Below are 22,303 nucleotides of genomic sequence, written 5' to 3' on the forward strand. Positions count from 1 at the left end.
CAGATAATTCAGAATCAATTCTCCTCAATACCATAAAAGTCGACTTTGTCGCATAAGACTTATGTCTCTAGACTGATTTTTATTAACAATAAATTAAAAACCTCAATACAATTAAGTACAGGCTCTTTCACTGACCATGAAGACTTTTTTTTTTTAATCGCAGATTCAATGTATAACTTAGATTGATTATATTATTGGACACAGGAATTTCAAAATCAATTGCACTTTAGAGTGTGTAAACACATTTTTCTTTCTTTTTCTTCAACGTTTACTCTTTACCCTATTTAGGTGTAGCGTAGTGATGTAAATTACGAGGAAGAAATTATGCCGACTGATGATGCAACTCCCATAAACAACAAAACTTGTGGGAAACTTATTAACATTTTCAACATTCTTTTCCCCATAGTTTCCACCAATATTTGACTCATTTGAAATGTCTCTTTAAATAGACATTCATCTCATGACTTAACATTACTCAAGACTTAATAATCTAAAGAAAACACAAGTCCATGGAGAAGATTTTTTCATTCTCAGCTCAGGCCAACAAGATGGGTGATACTGAAACACTCAATCATTTTAATTCAACCATATTAAGTTACGTGTTTTTTTGTTTAGTAATCACATTTCATGAATTTTGTTCTTCTTTTTCTTCGTTTTTTCGAGCCATTCTTTTGGTTTTTAGTACTCCATATAATAAGAATGCTGAAACTTCATCAAATGCGAATGTGATCAATAGTGAGAGGTTATTAGACGAGGATGTTGAGTTAGTATTCGACACACTAATAAATTTTTGCAACCAAAATGGGGATAAGAATATTGATGAGGTAGAATTGGTTGAGGTTTTCGATTCATTTGAAAAAACAGAGCCTAGTTTGGAGGAAGTTAAAGAAGCATTTGATGTGTTTGATGAAAATGGAGATGGCTACATTGATGCAAATGAATTAAAGAAAGTCATTTCCAAGATGGGGTTCTTGGAGTTATCTGTGTTGGATTGCAAGAGGATGATTGCACCATTTGATGAAAACAGAGATGGAAAAATTGATTTTGGTGAATTTGTGAAGCTCATGGAGCATATCTTTCAATGACTCTGCATTATTCATTTTCATGTTTATGTTTTGTAATTACTCTTTTCAATGCTAATTAATAAAACTACTTGCCAAATTTCAAGAAATATGATTGTAGTAGTACTATATAAATGAATGTGACATACAATTTTAGTTGCTCTGTACAGTAGAGTTCCATTGTTTACAATAAATCTCTCTGTTTTTTTTTTCTTCATAAAAAAAAATTACTAACTCATGATTACATTCTAGTTGGAAAATGTTTGGATAATGGTATTGTGCCATGGGTCTGAAATGTGCTGCAACAAGTTGTCAAATGGTCCCTTTCCTGTCACATTGTGTTGCACTATAAATCCCAAAAATGCTAACATTGCCAATCTCCCTGCAAATCCAACATCATACGAAAGAATTTAACTTATATACATCGATAGTATTACTATATGGACTTGATGGTTGTGTTAATTAGTGACTAACCATTAGCAATTTCCTTTTCCTTGGCCTCCAATGTGGGTGCAAAGTTGAGTGGATTGAAAATGCCACCTGGATAACCAACTTCATTAGGAGGCAAACTGTAGCTCTTGAAAATAGGATCTTGGTTCACACTTCCAGGGTTCTTAATGTCTTGCCAACGTCGAATTTCAACATAGTGGAACAAGATGAACTCGATCACAAACAATGTTGACGAAGATGCAAAGTAGTCAGATTTTCCAGCATCGTACCATTTTGGTACGTTAAGAAGACCAATGCTAGTGAAAACCTCAGGCAGTAACATCCCTGCAACACCCAACATAGCCCATCGACCGTTCACTAGCTCAGCCTGAACGAACCATCTCAAGTTCTCTGGATCCTCCGCGAGTCCCAATGGATCAAAACCATTGTCACCAGCAAGACTACAACAATTATATTAGAAGTTGTTTAGTAGGCATGCAGTATGAAGCAAAGACAAATGACCATTTGTATCATTTTTTCGAAATATAAATTCCGTTGTGAAATGTACATACATACCTTCCATTAAGGTAAGTAGGAGAGGCTAAGCCTGGAAGCCATTCACCTTTCTTTGCTTCAATTTTGAATGAATTGTAAGACAAAGTTGATGATTTAAAAGACACATCTCTGTTTAGTTTACCGGATGATCCACTGAGGAACTTTGTCTTAGTGGCGGATGGACGGAAGACCACGGCGGAGGCTTGCGTCGTTACGGTGGCCATTTTAGAGTTATGATCAAAATAATTGATGTTTACTTAGGTGAGAGCTAAAATAATTTGTGTATGCAAAAATTGTGCTTCTATTTGAATGGGAATTGGACGACTGGGATTGGGTTGTGAATTTGAATGTAGCCAATGAGAAGAAATGTGTGTGTTATCCTTATCCAAAGAATCTATTTCTTTGTTGGTGTTGTTTTACAAGAAATTAGGAGGGGACCCAAATATTTGCCATTTAAGTAAAAGAGGAACAACAATAATAAGGGGAATTAATTGGGAAATCTGTTGTTGTCGAATAAGAATTTGACATTTGGTTGATTAGAAGTCTTTCGTAAGAGAACATGTCTCACGTGGAGATTTCAGGCGATAAGAAATCTAGTGAGTTACCTTATGGTCATCCCAAGTCCTAACACATATGCCAAGGAAATAAAAAAGAGACGCTCTTGGAGTACTTGACACAAATTTAGGATTGTTTTGACCATTTGAGATGAAATAGTGATTTATAATTATGATATGAAATTATATGAGTTAAAGTTGACGTTTTATTTGGATATGTAATTTGGATTTCTAAGTTGTATTATTTATTCATAAACATAAAAATCCCATAAGTTGTGAAAACTATTAAAGTGTCTTTATATATAATTTTATTAAATAAGCAAGAGTTCATGATAAAAGTATAATACACTATCAGACGGAGTCGCCTTTGGTAGAGAGCGATTTAGCTCTTAATGTAGGACTTTTTGGCGCGAATTCAAACATAGTCCGGTTACAATGTCGATACCGGACACTAGATGAAAAAAAGAAAAAAGACAAAGCTATTTTAAGAAAAATACAATATTTATTGACAAAATTTTAGTTCAATAAAATGTACAATTGAACATGAGTTGTAGTGAACTATTCTTTTATAAAATTGAACATGGTCAATACTATCAGTAAATATATCATCATGTTCATATTTCATCGCTTCTTTGTTATTCTCGCAAAAAATAATGTAGATGTAAAATGGTAGATTTATTTGTATATTTATAAAATATAAACTTGTGGGTCAATTTGTATATATATAAAAAGTGAAATCGTGATATGAAATTCTCAAATCAAGTTTTTTGGAGAATTTGAGATTTCATCTCATGAAATGAAATCACATGTCCAAATGCTTCATCAATCATGAGATGAAATCACATGTAACGCCTACTTGACAAAAAGTAATGTCATGGGTGTGTTTGGTATGTAGAAAAATGGAGTTGGAGACGTTGGGTGGGTGTATAATGAACTTTAGATTTACTTATGTAATTTGTTTTTCTTACTTTAATTGAGGAAGTTATTTTTTCCTCATTTTAAAGGCGATTGTTTTTCTAGAGAAAATATTTTTGACCAATTAAAACATGAAAAAATTAAAAAAAAATTCCTTCCTTACCAAACAAATTAATCATATTAAACTTAATTCCAATCTTGAGTTTAAAAGTTTACTTACAAATGAACTAAACTATTCATGCTGGAGCTCTTAAGTAGAAGCGAAATCAAATACTACAAGATATCAATCTAGGTTATGGTGTAGTGGTGAGATTACTTCACTCTTAATCAAAAGTCTCAGATTCAAACCCTAGATACAAAGAAAACTTAATTGGGAGCGCTACCTCCAAATGAACTTAGTCGTGACTCTAATATAGGCTCCGAATACCAAATAGGAAACCAAAAAACAATAAAATACTAGAGAGATAATTGGGTTATTTTTTGATAAATAAAGCAGGAAAAGTAGAAGCCAAACAGTTGCAGGGGTAACTTAGTAAAATTATTCTGAAGTAAACCCTAGTTCCGAAACTTCCTGAGTCTGTAGTGGCACCTATAAAATCCCAAAATGGCAGCATTCTCACATTAAGAACCCTAGCCACAACCATTCTAAATCTTTCTGCTCACATTTTCCAGGATCAACTTCTCATTTGCTTCTTTTTCATGATTCAGTTGTTATCTTTATATTGTCTTTGTATTTTTGTTGTTGTGATTCTTAGTTTTTGTGTTTTCTTATGCCCCTTAGATTGTGGTAAATTTTGTTTCTTGGCTGCATCGATCAGCTCAAATCTGCACGCCTCTGTCTATGATGGCATTAAATATACTTTGAGTATTCACTATGAAACAACTTTTAATCTGAGGCTTGAGGCTTTATCAATTCCTTATGTTTTCGTAAATTTTTGCAATCCTTATTTTAGGTTTGCTTCATTAATTAATGGGTCTGATATCCTTTTGCCAAAGGAAGAAGCTTTATAATAATACATAGAATTTCGAAATGTTACTCCTTTTGTTGATTTCCTTTTTGAAATTCATTATGCCTCTGCTTTTCCAGTACTTAAGAGTCTTAGTTATTATTATGCATGTATTCCACGGGGCAGTTGTCAAGATTATAATGTTGTAAAAGCTTAGTTTGAATCTTATTTAATTTGCTAATTCAATGCTTACAGTGATGTTGCATTCTTGGTTGGTGGTTTATAAAGATTTTGATATGGGGATACACTTGTTTATCTTAAATATGAACTTGTGATAATCTCGAACTATTTTCAGTTTTTCCCTCTTTTTTTGGGTTAAAGTCTTCATTTCATTTGGTCCTTGCAATGATGATAGAACAGACAGGGACATCAGCACCCTCTGGGGATGATGATTTGTCGATGGGAATCTCTCTGATGCTTGAGACTCGTCTTATTTTCAACTGTGTAACCATTGCTGTAGTTATTCATTTTCACATTAGCTGTTCCATAGCCCATAATTGGTAATTAGTTTATAACTCTGCTTTTAGTTGCATTTTTGGTTTAGAAAGAGCTTCCCAGCCATATATTTGTGAGATTTGCACACCAATCACATTGCATAACTAGTTAGAACTTTGGCACACTGATAGTGTTGTATTTGTTACACACACAGTAGCATTGGGATTTTTTTGACTTTTCTCTTATGCTGCTCCTTTGGCTTTGTTAGTATTTTGAAATTGTAACTTTGTGGTTCATATTACTAGAATTAAGAAATAAGAAAGATGATAGTGTGTGAGCACTACTTCTCTAAGGCCACCAGTTAATACTCATACCTCTCTACTATTTGTATTTGGTTCTTGCAATGATGATAGAACAGACAGGGACATCAGCACCCTCTTGGGGATGATGATTTGTCGATGGGAATCTCTCTGATGCTTGAGACTTGTGTGATATTTTCAACTGTGTACACTACCATTGCTGTAGTTCCTGTTGTGTATTTCTGATCCTGTCATTCATTTTCACATCAGCTGTTATGTTTTCCCTGGTGAATTTGTTGCTTGAACAACCTCTCTTATAAAATCTCTGCTTTTAGTTACATTTTTGGTTAAGAAAGAGCCTGTTGGCTTTGAAACTGATCACATTGTATATCTAGTTAAAACATCAGAACATTCTATTTGTTATATACCGAGTGATAGCTAGTGATTGGCATTATCAATCTTCTCAGCAAGTTTTAAGCACTAGAATTTTTTTGACTTTTCTCTGATGCTGCTTCTTTGGCTTTGTTATTTTGAAATTGTATCATGTCATCATAATTCAAAATGAAAATCCTCTATGTTCACCAGTTAGTACACAAACAATTTTGTTCTGTTTTTCTTTGATTTTTGAGAGGTTGCAGTAAGCACAATTGATCCTTCATCTTTAGTTAATCTTGCAAGTGCTTTTCTTCACATTGTCTTAAAGTGCCAGTGATGTTTCTGTATGTATTATCTTGATATGTAAAGATGATGATGTTACGTAATTGTCACTACCTCTGAGGCACAATATANTTATTGCTTGAACGACCTCTCTTTTAAAATCTCTGCTTTTAGTTGCATTTTTGGTTAAGAAAGAGTTGTTGGCTTTGCACACCGATCACATTGTATATCTAGTTAAAACATCAGCACATTGTATTTGTTACATACGAAGTGATAGCTAGTGATTGGCATTATCAATCTTCTCAGCAAGTTATAAGCACTTGAATTTATTTGACTTTTCTCTGATGCTGCTTCTTTGGCTTTGTTATTTTGAAATTGTATCATATCATCATAATTCAAAATGAAAATCCTCTAAGGTCACCAGTTAGTACACAAACAATTTTGTTCTGTTTTTCTTTGATTTTTGAGAGGTTGCAGTAAGCACAATTGATCCTTCATCTTTAGTTAATCTTGCAAGTGCTTTTCTTCACATTGTCTTAAAGTGCCAGTGATGTTTCTGTATGTATTATCTTGATATGTAAAGATGATGATGTTACGTAATTGTCACTACCTCTGAGGCACAATTTTTTTTTTTTTGACATTTCAGTTTGATCTGTTACTCTCTTGTGTGGGATTTTTTTACCTCCTCCATTATCATCTTTTTGCAGCTATTTGTACCTTTTTTTGGTATAAGCCTGATGATTGTCAATTAAGAACGGAGATTCGAATGTTGCTATCTGTTGAAGCCTTCTTATAAGTTGGGCTCCAGTGGCGTCACATGTGATAAACTTTATTACATATGATGAAGGCTTTTTTTTACCAAAAATGATCAGATACATTGGTGGATTTTCTTCTTGCAGATGGACTGCTGGATCATAATTGATGAACTGTTAAACTACCATGATAATCATCTAGTCATCGTTAGTCTTGATGCATTCTTTTAGTATGTTGCAGCAAATTTATTAGGATTAGTGATGGATCATTCTAAAAATTGGGTGACTATTTATGGTCCTCTAGTTACTCTCAAAGACGTGTTTTCCACAGTTCCTTCAATGCCGGGATTTTCATCATTTTGATTATACGTGTTGTCCAAGTTGGTTTGAATAAGTGATAATGTAAATATATTTTTTCAGTTAGTTTGAGACTGAGTTGTAATCGATGGATTGTTTAATTATTTATCAAAAAGCTTCACGTCTTGTAGTATTGCTATTGTACATTATTATTTACAACAATATACTCAGCCTAATCATACAAGTATAAGGTTAGGAAACTGTAATATGTATGTAGATCTTATCTCTGCCGTTGCAGTGTAGAGAAGTGGTTTGATAGATTCTCGGCCTTATAAGTTAGTCCCACCATTTTTCCTGATTTCACTTCCTAAAAGTGGTTAAAGAATCTACTCCTGAATACTGGAGGAATCAAATGATGATTTTTTTGATATTTGTCCAATTGAGGCTAAAGTTAAAAGCTCAGATTCCTCAAGACCTTTTACTGGACTGAAGCTACACCCTTCATCCCCATACCTTGCTACTGCATTTTTAAATTTCTTTATCTGCACAAGTACAAGTTCTACAATGACAAGATACACATTTCTTTAGCAGTAATGTGACAAATCAAAGATTATTTTAGAAAAACTTGCTGTTGCATTAGTACAGCTGAAGCTACAAACTTTGCCTTGTGCACCCTTGTAGAATCTGAAGAAGGGCAAGACAGGTATATGAAGAACATTACACATGCTTTTCAGTTCTTCATAGTTTACTTTTAGGAAATATGGCATTGGGATTTGATTCAGCTAACTCACACATCTGCAAACATTAAGTAACAACAGTGATTTTATTAACAGCAGCATGATAAAAAGACGTGTGTCAGAATTTGCAATCAGAATTGCTGTGGGCACGCCTCGACTAATTTTATAGGTATCTTAGATTTACCTCCTACGAACAAAAATATCGGGTAACTCTATCAACAAAGATTTGGACAACCGCAAAAAACGAAATTCTTGATCATATTGGTACCATACCTTAGGATGTAAAGTCTTGCAACCTCCACAACCAGGAGAGTAGAAGTCAATTATGACTAATCTATCACCAGCCTTTAACAATGAATCAACAAGTTGTTGTGCTGAATTGATCTCTACCATGTTGGGTTTAAGTGTCTTCTCCCACCATCCGTGACCAGTGCCAACACAAATTTCTACTTGTGCCTAAAACATTAGACAAAATACTTACTGATCCTCAATCTCAAAACTCACAAAAAGAAGAAGGAAAAATACAAGAATGAAACATAAAAAGCACCTGTTTATGATGGTCTGATGGTTTGGCTAGAAATTCTCTAGATGTTAAATCTTTAAGTTGCAAATTTCCATTTGAATAACAATGATGAGCAGACCCTTTGGCTCCGGAATTGAAACAGGGGACAGAAACAGAGAAACCAGTATTCAAAGAACTTGCCATTGACACTAAAAAAATAGTTGCCAGACTATAGTATCTAACAGTTAATTACCTTAACTTTGGGCTAAAGAATCAACTTTTTTCCAATAGAAGAAGAAAGATTTAGGTGAACGCAACAACAGATTGAAATTGAAACTATTTTTTAAAAAAAAAACATTTACAGGTAATTTTTTCTTAAAGATTTATAATCTTGAAAATAAAATAAGTTATTTATTATAGGTGAAAAATGATTTGATGGTGTGAAGTTTTCTTACACCGATAAACTCTTAAAATTAGTAACTTTACTCTCGTGAAACAATAGTGTAAATTTTTAAGTGAATACAAGCTTTATCCATTAAAATTTTATTCAATGTTAATATATTTTAACAAAAAAGTTAGGATGAGTATGTGGTAGCCCATAAACAATGGGCGGATCTATGTGGGTGTCAGAGATTCACCTAAATCTCCTCGATGAAAAATTACACTTTATATGCATAAGGTAGATTTTCAATATTTTTCTGTATATACTAATTTTGAACCACCTCAATCAAAAAAGAGATATAGCTCAGTGGTTTTAGACTGTGCAACTTGGGCCGCGAATGCTATCCCTGATTTGTAGGTTTGATTCTATTGGATGTGCAAGCTATCTAATTTTTTTTAAAAAAATTTAATTCTTTGGAGTTTGTACTTTACACTCTAGTTCACACATTTATATTTTTATTTTCCGAACCCCTTAAGTAAAAGTTCTGAATCCGCCACTACGCTAAGAGGTTATGAATAAGTCCCTCTACTAACGCTTTCTTAGTCGAGCTCGTGGCATCATACTTTTCTTATGCAATTTTCATCTCCTATGTAATTTGCAAGCTATTACATATGTAGGAGCAAACTTACTCAATGCACCCAAAAATAATAGCTATTACGGATATTATTTTTTAAAAAAAAGGACTGATTTTGGATGATGATTAATAATAGACTTTGTCTCTTTTATTATTTGGATAAGAATTCCAGCAACTCTTTACTATTTTCATCGAAGCAAACATCTTCATGCATGTTTCTTATTTTCATTCAACTCAATAAAGATGACACTTTTTATTACTTTACAAAGTATGTATACTACTATTAATATCTTTAATTTGTGATATGGGAAAAACATGGCAACATAAAGGGTCCACTTCCGGTACGCAGATTTGATTTTGTAACCTTTTATAATTTTATGTCTTTAACAAGATAGATTATTATTTATACTCGTAAGAAATTTTAAAAACTTTTTTTCTATTCGATTTGTAAGTGGTCGGTCATAAGAGATCATTTTTTCAACTCAGGAAAAAGTATGTTTTTTTTTCTTCTAACATCAGAGGCAGGGTTATGGTGAATATTTGGATTTATTTCTTAATCTTTTTTGAAGGGTAAAGGATCTGTTATCTAAAATCTTCTATTAGTGAAATATCTTCAATTATTAGCCCATGGTTTTGTTCCTTTTGGAGCACTTTTTTTGTTTGCCCATGGTCTGGAACACTGAACAGTTCATGCTGGTGATTACTACTTAAAAAATATACGACAAAAGGATAGCATCTGGCCCATTAGCTCAGTTGGTTAGAGCGTCGTGCTAATAACGCGAAGGTCGCAGGTTCGAGACCTGCATGGGCCAATTTTTATCATTTTAGCAGCAAATATCCTTTTTCTGTGGAAAGTCTACTTTTTTGGGTGAAAATAAAATATTTTTCTTTAAAAAAGGACACAAATATAAAAGATAACTTACAAAAATCCAAAATTAATTAATTACACATGATTTTGTTACGCAATACTATTTTCATACTCCCTCCGTCTCAATTTATGTGACATTTTTCAAATTTTGAGATTGTTTTGAATTGCCAATTGTTGTGACTTATAGTATTTTTACGTAGTTTACAAATGTATAAATTTCATTTCAAAATTTTTGAAGATTCCACGCACAAATTTTCGATCAAACTTAAATTGTTTAATTCTCGAAAAACGATAAGTCTCACGTAAATTGGGATAGAATGAGTATTACTTATTAGTATAGTAGTATATATGTTCCTAAAAGAGAGATATATTTATAAGCATCCCACTATAAATTTTACATCTCAATGTGATTTTTTATAACAAGACAAATATAATTATATTTAAAAGATCACATGCTTAAAAAGTTTTATGCCTAAAATTTATATGTATGGCAGATTTAAATCATTTTATCTTCTTACAATTTAAATTATATGACATGTTTAATTAACATAAGCTATCTTAGGTAAATTTCTATGATGAAATATATTTGTATATAATTATATATAAAATTTTACTCTACTCTAGTATCTGTTTGTTGGTGGAAACTGACAAGTATCTCCTGAAACTAGTTGAGGTACGCAAAAGCTGATCCGAACATCACGATCATAAAAAACTATTTGTATAGGTATCCTACACTACAAATTTATTTGTTTTTTTTTTTTTTTATGACTAGGTCTTATCTAATTCTTATTCTTTCCTCTTGAATATCCTACCAACGTTAGCTTACTTGCCCACTTCAAGTGTTACCAACATAGATCCTTGTAGCTTGAGTCTCATTTAAGCTACACAATGATTAAGTAGGGAGTTCTTTTTAGGCCATAACAAACACTCGGTACAACATATAACACGTTCTCATTCTTAACCAAATATATTCAATTTATAGTATATGAATAATTAATAAAATTTTAAATATTATTAAAATTATATTGAAGAATCTAATCAAACACTTAGTTAGTAGGATCATTGAATATTGTTTGACTACTCAGAAAATGCAATCACATGTATATAAACACGAACTACATCATATAAAGCTACAATCTAAAATCGTACATGTTACAGTTGTTCGTTCCAACACTTTTTTGAGAATAAACCTTTCAAGAATCTTCCCACAAACTTTATGGAATTGGAGAAGGAACAGAAGAAGTGTCTGCTCTTTTGGAATTGTAGAAAATGGAAAGATTTTCAAAGAAGGTAGCATGGCTAATAGTGGCGAGACTACATGCTTCAATTTCATGAGCTCTACCCTGCCCGCATTTCCTTGTGTTTTAAAGAAGGAAAAACAATCTCTCTACCTGCTGCCAACTGTCTTTCTTCGGAATTATCTGAATGGGTTCTTTTTCGGATTTCTCCTGTGAGAACTTTTTTTATAATGAAGGGACACAACTATTCAAATAATTGTCTCTTCCGAAGGGACACAATTATTCAAATAGTTGTGTCTCTTCCCTTATATTTATATATATATATATATATATTTCTCTTCATATGGATCCGGGTTAACCCATATGGGTGACGTGATCCAATTTCCTTTCTTTATGCTACTTATTAGAAGAGTGGGTAAGCTCCTCAGTATCAACATTCAACATGTATGCTTGATGTCTTAAATTATTTTTGAGGGTATTTAAGTCTTCTTATAATCTATTTGTTATTTTTCTATAACTTAACATGAGTGTGTCCTACTTTTTACTCTCTATTTTGTTATCTTCTTTTTTATTACTTAAATTGTTCCATGCAAAATATTAAATATAACAAACTTTATTACCTTTTTAACACTCTTAAAAAGAAATTATATAAAATATTTAGTTGAATCTTATCACTTTATCTGTGCTACATAAATTCTAGTTCAAAACGAGTGAATTGTTCAAAGTTCAAAATAAATGTTTGAATTTTTCTTTTTCATTTTTTGACCTTCATTTACATTTTTAGGTAATAAGTTCAAGATAGTTAATTGCTCATATTCATAATTTTACTTTGAATTATTTATATTTTCAAAAATTGTATAACAATAACTAAAAGGGTAAAAATAAAAAATGACGTTCAATTTATGTCCTAAACATTTTTTAAAATAGATATTCATTACCTCACAAATTCACTTAATATAGAGTAAAGAGAGTAACATCTATCGGCCCGTGCTAAGCACGGGAACCTTGTGTCTAGTCATATACTATCAAAAGTATAATTAATATGTTCTGGAATCATTAATGGTTAATCCATGCTGCATCAAGTTCAAATTCTTGAATTTTCCTCTCTGTCTTTTGAGGTATCAATTATAAGGAGTAAATCCATCATATGGGTGCATTGTCACGGCCCAGACTGTCGTGATTGACACCCACACTAATCCTCCGGTGGGAGAGTCACTACTACAACCCAAACCAAGCAACTAAACCAAAAACTAAAGCATTTAAGTTACGGAAGCAAGTTAAATAGCTAAAGACTGAAGTTCCCATAAACTTCCAAAGATCTAACAACTAAACAATGCTGAAAATACACCTAGAACCTAAAAGTCAATGTACCAAAATATCTAAAGTTCAACAAGTCTAAACAAGAAGGGTTACAACCCCAAACTAATGAACTAATAACTAGCTAGAAAATCTACGTCCGAAATATGGACGTAGACAGAAAGAGAACTCATGCAGCCTGGAAGAACTGGCTCACCCTTGAATTCGAACGACGATCACTGATCTTCTAATCCAGGTCTGTCAATAGCCGCTTGAAGATGTCTTGTACTCAACAAAGAAAGAGCAAGTGTAGTATCAGTACACAACCACAGTGTACTGGTAGGATCACACGGCTATCCCACTAAGTGCAACATATATAAGCCAAAACAACAATATAATCACATGCATATATCGAACATATGCAAGATTATCAACATTTACGAACAAGATACAATTTTACATTTCTCAAGATACACAATTATATCAAATCATTGGTTATCTCATAGAACCCAAACCCAAACAGTTAGCATACCAGAACATGGTACCCGATACAATGATTATGTCAGAACGTGGCAACCGATCCCATAATTATGTCAGAACGTGGCTATCGATCCAAGTTAGTGTGTCGGAACGCAACGCCCGATCCATTCAACAAGCCACAATCACAATCACAAAGTACATTTTCATAATTATACAATCAAATCATGATTCATGACATTCATCATTCGTATATCCTCATTTACAATTAATGTGATTAATAATGCAACATTTGCATACATACATGTATCATAATGAAGCAAAAACGAACATACATCACACAATCATAGAATCACAACCATCACCTACCTCGAAACAAGCTTGAAACCCTAAGAAACTTGATCCTTCCCTTTCCGAATTTGTTCCGCTTGTTCTTGGTCTACAAACAATCAATATAATACGGGAATCAATAAACAATCACTAATTACCCGGATTACTAACAATCCTAAATCATACCCATTCCCAATCTCCCAATTTAGGGTTTTTCCCACCATAATTCTCAGATCAAAACTTTCCCCCATCAATAATTACCCATTAGATTATGTTCTACAGATTGAAAAATGGATTTGGGGAGTTAAAATCTTACCTTTAGCCTCAAGAATGGTGAAAAAGTGTCAAGAAAAGCTCTGGATTCGTTTCTTAGTTCTCAAGTTCAAAAATTGTAGAATAAAACATTTTTTGGGTTTATTTAAGACTTTAAGTCGCATCTGGCCCGCCACAGCGGTCCTCACCTCGCTACAGCGTCCCCGCCCTGGCGACAGAAATCAACGCCAAAGCAACTTGCACGAAACAGTAAGCTGTTTTAATAATTCCAATACCCCCATTTCACAACACGCCTTCAACCAACAACACTCAGAAACTACCCGTTCACGCTAAGATCAATTCCGGGAATTCGACTCGCCCGAATTCAATTCCGTAAAGTCGTACGGGTTCCTTAATGACTTACCTATCTACTCATGTGATCAAATTCATAATTAGATCACCCAATTGCTAACAGATTTCCCTAGACGTTAATGACTCCGATTTCGTTCAAATCTGGACTAGGTTGGAAAATTTCAAGTTACTACGAAAAAGTTTTCCCGCCCAAAATTTTTCCCCGTTGGCATTTCTATAACGACGGAATCCGGTCGTTACATGCATATATTTTGACCTCTCAGATTCAATTTGTTTGAGTAATTTTGATTTGATATGAAGTATAAGAAATTTTTTTTTTTTTTTGATACTTATAATATTTGTACTAGTAGTGTCTTTCAACACTAACATGACATCATTGCTTCATTAGTTGAACCAAACATATATTCAAATAATTGAGCTTTTTTTCCCTCAGTGGGTGAGAGTGCTACGCTGTTCTATTGTCGACTTCACAAAAAAAGTAATTGTAGTAATTTTAAAGTATTTAAGCATAAGATATTAAGATTCATAATTAAAAGCAATAGATTTTATTGTTTTTTCTTACGATGATCTGTTAATTACTTAATCATTAAACGATAAAGAAAATCTTAGGTGCTTAGTTTGTTGGTTATCTGAAATTTCCCTTATTAATGAGCGTTCAATTTCACACCTTATAAATTATAATCCATTCCCTTATTTCCCCTTCTTCCACCTCAGACAATTTTCTTTCAATTTTAGGTGCATATAAATTATTGGAACGTGTTTAAATGATATATAGTCAAAATAACTCACTAAGCTTAGGAGCATGAGAATTGTGAAGCTGGTACTTTTGTATCCATTGATTAAAAGAGAGTTATAATAAATCGCAATTACATATTATAAGTAAGCCACGTACCTAATAAAACATATAATATGATCTCCTAGTCATATAAAAGTGATGTGCAATATAGGAGTTAATATCTCAAAAGGTCACTCAATTTTGAGTATTTATCTAGTAAAGTCATTAAACATTATTTTGTATCAATAAAATCACTTAACTTAGATATTTATGTCAATAAAATCACTCAACTTATCGTTTGTATCAATAAAATCACTCAAATAAATTTATTATTAAAGAAAATATTGACATCATAAAATAAATTATTTTTTTATATGGAATTAATAATTTAAAGATAATGGAGATTCATGCTACAAAGATTAATTGGTGTTATTTTCAACTACAAAAAGCGTAAGTGTTTGGATGATGTTGGCCTGTTCGGTGGAATTGTGATTCAGGCTACAGAGATTGGTAGCGGTAGAAGCAAACATTATTATTTTTCCTTTTTAACTCCACCGTATAGTTAGCTTATGTTGAAACTTGAAAAATAATAATTCAAACTTGTGTTGAAAAATTATTTCTGAAATTTGATTTATTTTTTTTAAATATAAAGTAATATCATAAAAGTATTTTCCGTAAAAATCTCTTAATGAATTTTCTAACATGGCATTAAAAAATAATTTATTTTGTCAAGTCAATATTTTTTAATAATAAATTTGATAGTGATTTTTTTGATATAAATATCTAAGTTGAATGATTTTATTGATACAAAATAAAGTTTAATGACTTTATTAGATAAATTGATAAAATTGAGTGACCTTTTGAAATATTAACTCGCAATATAGTGTGGAACTCAACAAGATATATACCATCAAAAGAGCTTAGCATCCATAAGAAAACAAAACACACTACTCAATCGGCATCTTATATATAGTGATAAGTCGGCTAGTGCACCAAAATATAGATGATAGTTGTGTATTTGAAAAAAAGAGGATAGTACTTTTATGGTTGTATTTTCTTTTTCAAATTGCTTTATTATGTGTTATTTGAGCTGCGGATTTTTTCACGAGATAAGAATAAAATATGTGTGTATACAGTGGTGGAGCCAGAAATTTCACAAAGAGGGTCCAAAAATTAAACAACAAAAGCTCTTTGTAAGAAGGAGAAAAAAATGTTGCAAGTGTGATTTGAGCACGCGAGCATTGACTCATTAAAGATGTCTACACATTAAAGACATTTTAAACCATTAGGCAATAACAACCTATTATGTCAAGGATATCCAAAATATGTTATTTAATTACTTTGTGTATCTTTTTATTTGTATATGCTGTATTTTTTTCCGACGAATTGGACACCCTCATATACATGTGCCTACGTCCATGTGTGTACACTCTATTTATCCAGATTCCATGACTTATGAGAATATACTGAATATGCGATCTATAGTGTTATTAAAGTTTAATTTATAATCTATTATCGTTAACTCTTTTCGATGTAATAATTTAAATCAAATTGAATGTGTATAAGTTGCGTGAGGTTCTTCAACTCTTCATTGGCTGTGGCGGCACTAAAGTTTTTTTTTCTTTTTTTTTTTTATCTTCATTGAGAAGCCTTTTTGTACTCCGATTCTACGAGCTAGTTTGACTATTTAAGCCACTTTAAATGGAGTATCAAAAGAGGTTACATTTTCCATTTAAAGGTAAAGTTTGACATCTGTCCCTTCCATAATTGGTTTTCTAATGTATACATTTATATTTATTATATACTCAAAATAAAAGAGTTCACTTTTTATACTCCCATCGATTTTTTCCAAAATGGAAAAGTTCGTTTTTATCTAAGTTGCACAGACTCTTTACTTTTGATATCGTATTTTTAAAAAATATATTATTTTTGGCGAATTCGACACGCACCCCTTGACATTTTTGAAGAGTCCGAGCAGCATAGGTTTGTATAAGATTTATCTTCTTACTCCTTTCGTTCATTTTTACTTTTCTGCTATATTAAATTAATTTTTTATTATTGTTTGTCCGCTTCATTAATGTGTCAATAGAAAGATGTGTAGGTGACGGTGGCGGTGGCAGTGGCGATGGCGATAGTGGTAACGACAAGGATGATGATGGCGACAAAATATGTAGTGATTGATGAAGTGTTGATGATAGTTGGTAGTGTGATGCTAATTGGGATGATAGAGTTGATTGATAGTAGGAATTATTAATTGACGGTAGAGGTGCTAGTAATGATATATGGAGATGGAGGTGGCGATGATGGTACTGACAATTGATATAATTATAATGACGAATGTGGTAAATATGGTAGTGAATGATAGTGATGATTGTAATGACAAAGGTGGTTGATAGTTGACGTTAGTAGTACGTAGGTAGTTTACAATGATGGTGGTGATTGTGATAATCGAGGTGATTAATGATGGTGGCTGATGATTGCGAATAGAATGATGGTGAATATTGTCCCACATAAAAATATCACTTATTCTAAGATATAATGATAAAAAATCTATGAAGAGTTGAGGACCAATTGATTGTGTAAATCTTAATGAAAACAAATGCCCTTAATGATAAAAGCTTCATAAGTGATTATACCATTGGTGCACAGTGCATAATAAAAAATCATCTATTTTTTTATAACTAGTAAATTTAGCTGCGCTACGCGCGGTGTATAAAAGTTTTAAAGTTTTTTTTTTTAATTTTCAAATTCAAATAGATTAGATAACAAATTTTAACATTTCGATTTGTAATTTTAACTTGATTCATGAATTGATTTTATTAAAAAAAAATCCTTAAATTAGCACGGTCTAATACCTATATTTTTTTTTTGTTGAATAGTACCTATCTTTTTTTTTTTTAATGTTAGTTATAAGATAATAAGTAAGAATTTATGGTTTTATTATCCATTTGAATGAATTCACAAAATTAAATATGGTCACCTTTGATATTTTGCAAAAATTTTAAAGTGGGACTTTTAGTCTTTTAATTTTTTTTTTAAAATGTCAAAAGAATTAAAATAGTTACACATCCAAACACGCTCTTAGAAATATGAAAAATTATTTGTAATAGATAATCTACCTATAATTTGAAGAGTATTTCAATTGTACATTAAAATTTAAAGTTTTTTCTTTATATGTTGATTCTTTAAAAAAGGAAATGGGTGATACACGATTTTAGTTCTGCAAAATAATTTTTGGTGGTATAGGATTAACAAAAAAAAATATATTGTTGTGATATATTGTGGTTAAAATACAAAATAAAATATGTAATAAATGAGTAACTATAAAATAATGATAAAAGGTTTTATGTTATAAAGATTAAAAAAATAATTCTTATAATATCTACTAAAAGCTTATAATTAGACTTTTGGATTTTTTTAAAATAATATAAATATATATAAAAAAAATTGTTCACAAATAATAGGAATATTTATAATTATTAACGATAAATAATATTTCCATATAATTAAAATGTAAGAGAAAAAGTTAAGTAAATATTTAGAATAATTATAATGGAGGATCAATGGTTAAGTAATAAGTATATTTGGAATAATTATCTCTATTAATTTGTTCCTTAATAAATTCTCTCCTATAATTCTATGTTTCTTTGAATTTATTTTGACATTATTTTTCGATTCTCTTTTTTTCATATTTTCTGTTTCATTTTTTCATATTTGCTTATTTAATTTCACTAAGAAAATAGTAACAGTTAGCATCGTATCTTAAAAGAATCAAGTTAGCTTGTTTTTAACTTTTTTACTAATTTATATTTTTTAAAAAAGTAACAATTATCATCGTATCCTAACATAATCAAATTAGCTTGTCTTTAGCTTTTTACTATTTTTTGCAAAATGTCAAAAATGAATTTTCTTAATTAATTTTTCATGATATATATTTTATTGAAAATTCAAAAATAACTTCATAATAATTTTGATAATCTCCCGCCGCTAAGTGTATCCACAAACACATTTTAATGTTTTTCGAGAATTGTTTTTTATGCTAACTTTTATTAATGATCTTTCTCTTATAATTTCATTAAAAAAATTCAAATCAATTTTTCTCTTTTATATATCTTATTTTGTATCCTCCTTATTAGAAATAAAAATAACTATACAAAGTAGTCTTTGTCGATAGCTTTTGCACTGCAAAATTAAAGTAGATGATAATTAAGTCCAAAACAAATATATTTGGATAGAAATATTAGTTTGATGTGATTTTAAGATGTCACAAGCTTGAACATTAAGTTATTGGGGGTTATGAAGGTTTAAAGTTGGAAGTTATAAGCATTACTAATAAGTACTAATTAAATATAGAAGTTATGAAAGATGAAGATGTGTGAGTTTAAGATAAAAATAAGAGAAAAAGTAAAAAAAAATACATATTTTTTTTAATAAACAAAAGTGTGTTTAAGTAAAATCCTCCACCTTTTTTATGGTTTAATTTTATTATATGGCTTATTTTCTGTTTATACTGTTTTAGAAATTTCAAATTAATTAAAAGTCTATGAATATGCTTCTACTAATAAACATTACTTTTAATAATTACTATTATTTTGAACAATATATTTTGCATTACCTAATATATATATATATATATATATATTATTTTTTTACTTTTTCTTTATTTTATATTATAGGAGTGAAATTTATTAAGGGAAAAATTAATTAACAACAAATTAAAAAGGGGCCGAGAATCAAAAAGTTAATCAAAGAAAAAATTTAAATTTGTCAAAAAAAAGTAATGTTGCGGATGTTATAAAATAAAATAAAAAAATAGTTGATTTTTTTATTAATTGAATTCTCAAAATTGTGAAACAAATTTTTGACTTATAAATAATTTTTATATCTAAATAATTAGTTTGATGATATTTTTTTCATAAATTAATATATAATATTGTGTTGGTTCTTAATGGCTCATATTGTTAATGAATTGTTTTTTAATTGAATTGTATGATATTTTCCATATTTCAATTGGGGATTCTTTTGAGGGAAATAGCAAATTATTAATTCAAATTAAATGTTATATCCATAGTTTATTGTAATTGTAATTCGCAATAAATATCCCCCTTTTTTTGCCATCTGATTCGGTATACAATTAGCCATTTATGGTATATAATTAGTCATTTTATACACTTTGGTATAAAATGTATAAAATGTGTTAGTGTCTGAATAAAGCGAGAGAAAAGTGCATATATAAATACAAATATATATATTTTCGTCTTATACACTTATAATTATACAAATACAGATCTTATTATACAAATTACAATGTATAAATGAATTTATACAAAACTGAACAATTTGTATAAAATTGGATGTTTGTAGCGAATTATACAAATCAAAAGCTCCATAGCAAACATAAAATTTGCCATGGAGCGCAATTATACAAACTATAGCTATAACATACAAATATAATTTTTATGTTTGTTATATGTGAAAGTTGTTCTTTTTATACTCTCTATATTATCTTTATTATATATTTGTATGACAATTTTATAGCTAGTGAGCATGAAGAGATTGTTAGACGAAATTGAATTTCAAATTAGTACAAATAAGATATACTGGCGGTTTTCCAATTAATAAGGAACCAATCATCTCTTGTTGCATTGGAGATTTGGCTGGAGAACTATACACAATCCTTACAATAACAACAACAAAAAAAAAACAGAGCAATCCTTACAATAACAACAACAAAAAAATATAGTTAACTAATCAAGCAAATATATTATAGAATATTTAGTTATGATTTGAAGAGGAAAGAAGGATCATGTTCTCGACATAACATAATTCAATTCTCCAAAATCTACAAAGAGACGAAGAAAGTAAAAATAATCAGAGTCTTTAGAAACTACAAGAATAAGCAAAGAAAAAATCTCAAAAAACTACAAAGAGAAGCAAAAGAGAAAAAAAAAACAAATTATTTTTTCTATAAAAAAACCATGATTTGTATCATCAAGAATCCAAAAAAATAATATTATATATATAATTACAATAGAAAAAAAGAAATAATTATAAGTATTAGACATGTCAAATTATTTTACCTTGTAAATTCAAACTATGCAAAAATATCTAAGATTCTTCAGTATACATCTCTCTTGCAAAATTAGATCAAAGAAGACAAAAAAAATTAACCAATCAAAGAGACAAAAGATGAAGAATAAGAAAAATGAAAATAAAATAATCATCATACATGTCTCAAAGTAGATTTTTAAAAGTGTAATATATAGGAGTTATAAATTTGTATATTAAATAATTTGAAGGTTATGAATATGAAATGTTATGAGTTATATATATTATTAAATTAATTAAGATTTGAATTTATGTGATTGAAGTGGTATGAATTAAGGAGATGGTTTTATAAAATAAAATAATTGAAGAAAATTAGAGAAAATGTCAAAAAAAACTACAAAAAACATAAATAGGATCCTTGGCAATTGAGAGGTGCCACATCACTTTTTTTTTTTTTTTATCTAGCTTTATATATATAGACATATACATGATTTACGTTTTTTTCTTCTTAATTTTGCTTTTGGAAATTAACTTAACGGATTTCAATTTCTCATTTTCTTTTAAAGCAAATGGCCAACTTGCTCAAACTTAGGGTGGGTAAAGGTAGGTGTATTAAAGTAGATGTATATTAATTATTGATGGGCCATTTTGTGCATAATCCAAGTTAGAGAATTTAAATGTTTACGTCAATTTAATTGCATATGGACGCTAAATTAACCCATACAAAACTTATCAAAACGCCCTTCACTCAGTTAGTTTGGATGATGGTCATCCACACAGTCACATATGATTCGGGATCAATTCTACTCGATGCCTTCTATTCTTCTAAGTTGAGTATGTCGTAACAAAATTTTGGATTTGATTTCTTTAAGATAGTCATGATTAATTTTTTTTTTTTAAAAAAATAGAATATATATTAGTTTAATTTGAAAATAGAAAATAAAAAGTTGAAATTGATTTTGAATTGGACGAGTTATTTCACAACTTATATTTACTGAAATGTAGCCAAATCTGCCTACTGATCTTTAATTTTGATCAAGTTACTAATATTTTCATCAATGATGAAACAGCCAAATCTCAAAAAGAAATACTTACAACTTACAAGATTCTTTTTGGTAAAGGACCTAATTAGTAATTACAAGAACAGTTTTATTTTGTTGTCATTTATTTGCAAGTAATAGTAAAATTGGCCCAAAAGTACTATGGGCATAAGTCCCACATGAAATATAGCTACTCATCTTTTAAACAACCCCCACCATAACAAAGTATTTATAAAGACAAAAGATGACTTCAATACTTATCTTTTTTTTTTTTGCATCTACATAAAGACAATTAATCAAGTTGAGTCCAAAAGAGTATCTTTAATTAGCTGAACTTCCTAGACCCATATTGTAACCATATGAATTCTCATAAATTTAACTTAATTAGGGA

At 30.3% G+C, this 22,303-nt stretch overlaps 2 protein-coding genes, 4 non-coding genes and 1 pseudogene across 6 annotated transcripts; 5 read left to right on the forward strand and 2 right to left on the reverse strand.

Annotated features, from left to right (window-relative positions):
• Positions 1–500: 500 nt before the first annotated feature.
• On the forward strand, positions 501–1,171 carry LOC125873031 (probable calcium-binding protein CML45). Its single transcript, XM_049553876.1, has one exon. The coding sequence runs from the start codon at positions 510–512 to the stop codon at positions 1,083–1,085; it is 576 nt and encodes a 191-aa protein (XP_049409833.1). The 5' UTR covers positions 501–509; the 3' UTR covers positions 1,086–1,171.
• On the reverse strand, positions 1,162–2,299 carry LOC125873026 (chlorophyll a-b binding protein 4, chloroplastic). The gene is made up of 3 exons (XM_049553869.1): positions 2,067–2,299; positions 1,536–1,951; positions 1,162–1,443 (listed from the first exon to the last, which is right to left on the reverse strand). The coding sequence occupies exons 1-3, from the start codon at positions 2,267–2,269 to the stop codon at positions 1,310–1,312; spliced, it is 753 nt and encodes a 250-aa protein (XP_049409826.1). The 5' UTR covers positions 2,270–2,299; the 3' UTR covers positions 1,162–1,309.
• Positions 2,300–4,346: 2,047 nt separating this feature from the next.
• LOC125875299 (small nucleolar RNA Z267) lies at positions 4,347–4,414 on the forward strand. Its single transcript, XR_007447371.1, has one exon. It is a non-coding gene; the product is annotated as a small nucleolar RNA Z267 (small nucleolar RNA).
• A 446-nt stretch (positions 4,415–4,860) lies between these two features.
• LOC125875301 (small nucleolar RNA R44/J54/Z268 family) lies at positions 4,861–4,942 on the forward strand. The gene has a single exon (XR_007447373.1). It is a non-coding gene; the product is annotated as a small nucleolar RNA R44/J54/Z268 family (small nucleolar RNA).
• Positions 4,943–5,353: 411 nt separating this feature from the next.
• On the forward strand, positions 5,354–5,436 carry LOC125875300 (small nucleolar RNA R44/J54/Z268 family). Its single transcript, XR_007447372.1, has one exon. It is a non-coding gene; the product is annotated as a small nucleolar RNA R44/J54/Z268 family (small nucleolar RNA).
• Positions 5,437–7,334: 1,898 nt separating this feature from the next.
• LOC125873032 (thioredoxin-like 1-1, chloroplastic) lies at positions 7,335–8,521 on the reverse strand (annotated as a pseudogene).
• A 1,433-nt stretch (positions 8,522–9,954) lies between these two features.
• On the forward strand, positions 9,955–10,028 carry TRNAI-AAU (transfer RNA isoleucine (anticodon AAU)). The gene has a single exon. It is a non-coding gene; the product is annotated as a tRNA-Ile (tRNA).
• Positions 10,029–22,303: the final 12,275 nt, after the last annotated feature.

Source organism: Solanum stenotomum, chromosome 8 (genome assembly GCF_019186545.1).
Source record: "Solanum stenotomum isolate F172 chromosome 8, ASM1918654v1, whole genome shotgun sequence".
NCBI lineage: Eukaryota > Viridiplantae > Streptophyta > Magnoliopsida > Solanales > Solanaceae > Solanum > Solanum stenotomum.

What these genes read in the sequence shown, in the direction of transcription:
- LOC125873026 (XM_049553869.1), bottom strand. Translation starts at nt 2,269, where the DNA reads ATGGCCACCGTAACGACGCAAGCCTCCGCCGTGGTCTTCCGTCCATCC. An exon ending in CCTACTTACCTTAATGGAAG is followed by an intron (nt 1,952 to 2,066) that starts GTATGTATGTAC and finishes TAATTGTTGTAG; the next exon opens with TCTTGCTGGTGACAATGGTT. An exon ending in GGAAAAGGAAATTGCTAATG is followed by an intron (nt 1,444 to 1,535) that starts GTTAGTCACTAA and finishes TTGGATTTGCAG; the next exon opens with GGAGATTGGCAATGTTAGCA.
- LOC125873031 (XM_049553876.1), top strand. Translation starts at nt 510, where the DNA reads ATGGAGAAGATTTTTTCATTCTCAGCTCAGGCCAACAAGATGGGTGAT.